The sequence below is a fragment of the Apis dorsata genome, unplaced genomic scaffold (assembly GCF_000469605.1).
Source record: "Apis dorsata unplaced genomic scaffold, Apis dorsata 1.3 scaffold_97, whole genome shotgun sequence".
NCBI classification, from domain to species: domain Eukaryota; kingdom Metazoa; phylum Arthropoda; class Insecta; order Hymenoptera; family Apidae; genus Apis; species Apis dorsata.
This window is the reverse complement of record NW_006263395.1, coordinates 638236-641923: the sequence shown is the minus strand read 5'-3', so window position 1 is coordinate 641923 and position 3688 is coordinate 638236. Positions and strand designations below refer to the sequence as shown.

At 23.8% G+C, this 3688-nt stretch overlaps 1 protein-coding gene across 1 annotated transcript; it reads left to right on the top strand.

Moving 5' to 3' along the window:
* Position 1: 1 nt before the first annotated feature.
* On the top strand, positions 2-3688 carry LOC102676637 (calmodulin). Its single transcript, XM_006612014.2, has 4 exons — positions 2-267; positions 2423-2597; positions 2867-3109; positions 3307-3688. Exons 1-4 carry the CDS (start codon positions 265-267, stop codon positions 3333-3335), a joined length of 450 nt encoding a protein of 149 aa, XP_006612077.1. The 5' UTR covers positions 2-264; the 3' UTR covers positions 3336-3688.

The window sequence follows — 3688 nt, the reverse complement described above, 5'->3', positions numbered from 1 at the left end:
ATCATGTAGCCCGTTAGGGGCGGCGTAGTGATACTTGACTGAGACAAGCGGCAGAGAGGCTCGTACACCGAGAGAGAACGGTGGACTCCATTGCTGTCCTGAGTGCGTTTCTCGTCGGCTGTGTCGTATTGCGTGTCTGTCCGTGCTTTCGTGCACATAAGTTTTCTTTCCACATTGGAGATATTGTGAATAGTATTCTTTGTGTTTAGTGCCTGAACAATATTTGAAATCGTCAAACGTATCAAGACGTAAAAACGAGCCAAAATGGTAAGTCCAATATTTTCTTTCCTGGTGCGTGTGCTTATGCGGATGTCGTTTAGCGGCCCCTCGCCCTCACCCTCGCCTTGGCTTTCGTTTGCCGCATTGACGCGTCGAGTGCACGTGCAACCCAACCGATACGCATTTATTATGAAACTTTTTTTGTAATATTTTTTTGATTAAAAAGTTTCGATTTCCATTTCTATATCATTTTATATCTTGTCCTATGTATCAATTTACTAACGCACTATTATAATATTACATTCGTAATGGCCGGTATGCGACGATGGACCGACTATCGATCCATTTCTCCTCCGGTGACTACGTATGTGTTTTTGTCAATCTTTCTGGACATGTCATAAATTGCAAAAGTTTCAAAAATATTCATGAAAACATTAAAAAAACATTAATGTAAAAAAAAAAACGAAATTTTTAAATCTTCTGCTTCAAATATAGCATTATTATAAAGTATAGTAAAAACTTTTGAAAGTCAATATTATCCATAATATATTTTTTTAAATATCAATGCAACAGTAAATTGAATGTTGTTAATTTCTTTGAAATTATAGATTTACAAATTATCAACTTAAAATCTTAATATCTTATCTTTAGATTATCAATCTCTCGTGAGATAATGTCAATTTCTTTGGATATTTCACTAATTTCAATTTAATATTAAATTATTAATAATAAATTCAAATTAAAAGTAATAATAAGAATAATGAATTATTATCATTTGTATATTTAAAAATTGAAAAATTAATTGATATTAAAAAGTTTAATTTAATCATATTTAATGAAATAATTATATATAAAACCATATATATATAACAGTATTATTATTATATATATATTTGTAGATGTATTTTATTATGATTTCAAAAGGAATTTGAAATTTCATGTTAAAATACAAACTTTAAAATATATCTATTTTTTGTCTTATTTTATATCACATTATTTTTTTTTACAAAATTTTGTTTGGACAAATTTATGTAATGAAAGAAAATAATCTTACAAAATTTTTTTTATTATTTTTTATAATTATTTTTTTTTTTTATGGATGATCATTGTTTTCTTTATATAGTGTATAGTATTCGACAATCAACATAGTATTCGACATTACACAGTAATACTTCACTATTGATTTTCGCGGTCTCCTACCGTTGCGCTAATTTCCTCTATTTCTTATACATCGTACTTGTTCTACAATTAGTTTTCTCACATGATGAGTTTTAAATTTTTTCTTCAAAATTGAAATTTAAGGATTTTAATATTATTGTATATTATATTTAATTAAAAAAATGTTGAAAATTGTTATATATGTACAAATATATTTATTTATACATAAATATATTTATTATATTTTATAATTATGTAATTTCATTTTCTAAATTTTCAAATCACAAAAAGTAAGAATACATTTTATGTAGTATATATAGAATTTTAAATAAAATTTTCATTTTTATTATAATTTTATAATTATAGTTTTATGTTTAAAGACATTCACGAGCCTTTTGTCGCATAACCTAAAATGTATATTATTTCAATTTAAATTCATCTAAATTATTTATATAAATATGCATATAAATATTAAAATTTTATAAACAAACTTTTAAATCGACTAAACATAAATTTTTAATAAAATTTTTTTACTTTTATCTTAATTATAAAATTTAATTTATAATGTATTATATATTTTCCTTTCAATAAACAGTTAAATATTACTATTATTTTTATATAAAGTATAAATTATATGTAATTGACTTATATTCAAGATATAAAAAGAATATTTTATTGTAAAAGTTATGAATTAATTTAAAATTTTTATTATTCGTTATTACACGATTTTTATTTATAATGAAATAATTTATTAAAATCAAATATATAAATAATAGGAATTTTATATTTGTATGTAGGATTTTCTATTCAAAAATACAATACAAATGAATATAACATTTTATAAAAGAAAAATATAATCATATTGTATTTAAATAAATTATTAAAAGAATTATTAATAGAAAATTACTTTATAATACATCAAACTTTCATGATGTTCATTAAAATAAGATTTTTATATGCAAAAAACTTAGTTAGATCTTAATAATACTATATTAATAGTTTATTTAATATTTAATTAAAAAAAATTTAATTTTTTAATTTAAAGGCTGATCAACTTACGGAAGAACAAATTGCAGAATTTAAGGAAGCATTTTCGCTATTTGATAAAGATGGAGATGGTACCATCACAACTAAAGAGTTGGGTACAGTTATGCGATCACTAGGTCAAAATCCCACAGAAGCTGAGCTTCAGGATATGATTAATGAAGTTGATGCAGATGGTATTTTATATAATTTTATTTTATATTTAATATTTAACATTTACATTTTGATATTATTCATTATGCAATTTTTATATTTATTATATTCATTATATTTGTTCATAGATTGCATATAATTTTAACATTATTTTTAAATTTATTTTGTTTAAAATATTTGCATAATAGAAAAATAATTCTTATATAATATATATAATTATGTCTTTCTTAAGAATATTGGGAAAAAATCTGATTTCAGAAAAAATCAAAACTAAAAATACTTGGAATTGTAGGTAATGGCACAATCGATTTTCCGGAATTCTTAACTATGATGGCTCGTAAAATGAAAGATACTGATAGTGAGGAAGAAATTAGGGAGGCCTTCAGAGTATTTGATAAAGATGGAAATGGTTTCATATCTGCAGCAGAACTCAGACATGTTATGACAAATCTTGGCGAGAAACTCACTGATGAAGAAGTTGATGAAATGATTCGGGAGGCTGACATTGATGGTGATGGCCAAGTTAATTATGAAGGTTGTATAATTAAATATAATAATTTTAATTTAAATAACAAAATATATTATAGTAGTTTTAGAATTAAAATATTGTTATCAATATTTTAAAAATTCAAATTAAAACTTTCAATTAAAATTTTAAATATTTGCATAATTTTTAAATTTAAAATATATATTTATAAAATTACAATTCTAAGAATCATTTTATTTGTCTAGAATTCGTCACAATGATGACATCAAAGTGAATGCAACCTGTGTAATGGAAAAACTTGCAACTTGGAGTGGTGTTGACGTATTAAGATAAATCAAGAAAAATATAATGTTAACAAAAAACGAATCGACCAGAAAGTGAAAAAAATCTTGTATCTGGACGCAAAGATGTCTATAAAACGCGAAAAATCAACGTCCAACACGCGTTAATCATCATTAACGATAAGTAATACAGGGCAATTGTTTAATTAAAAGAGTTATTCCACTAAAAATCATTATCTCTAAATACACAAAACTTAATTACACAACATGAACATAAAAATACATATTACTCGCGCACATACATGAATACAAAAAAATATACAGCACACACAAATACCATCTACAT

Coding starts and splice junctions, on each gene's coding strand:
- LOC102676637 (XM_006612014.2), top strand. Junction 2,598..2,866: donor TAATGAAGTTGATGCAGATG/GTATTTTATATA, acceptor TTGGAATTGTAG/GTAATGGCACAATCGATTTT. Junction 3,110..3,306: donor TGGCCAAGTTAATTATGAAG/GTTGTATAATTA, acceptor TTATTTGTCTAG/AATTCGTCACAATGATGACA.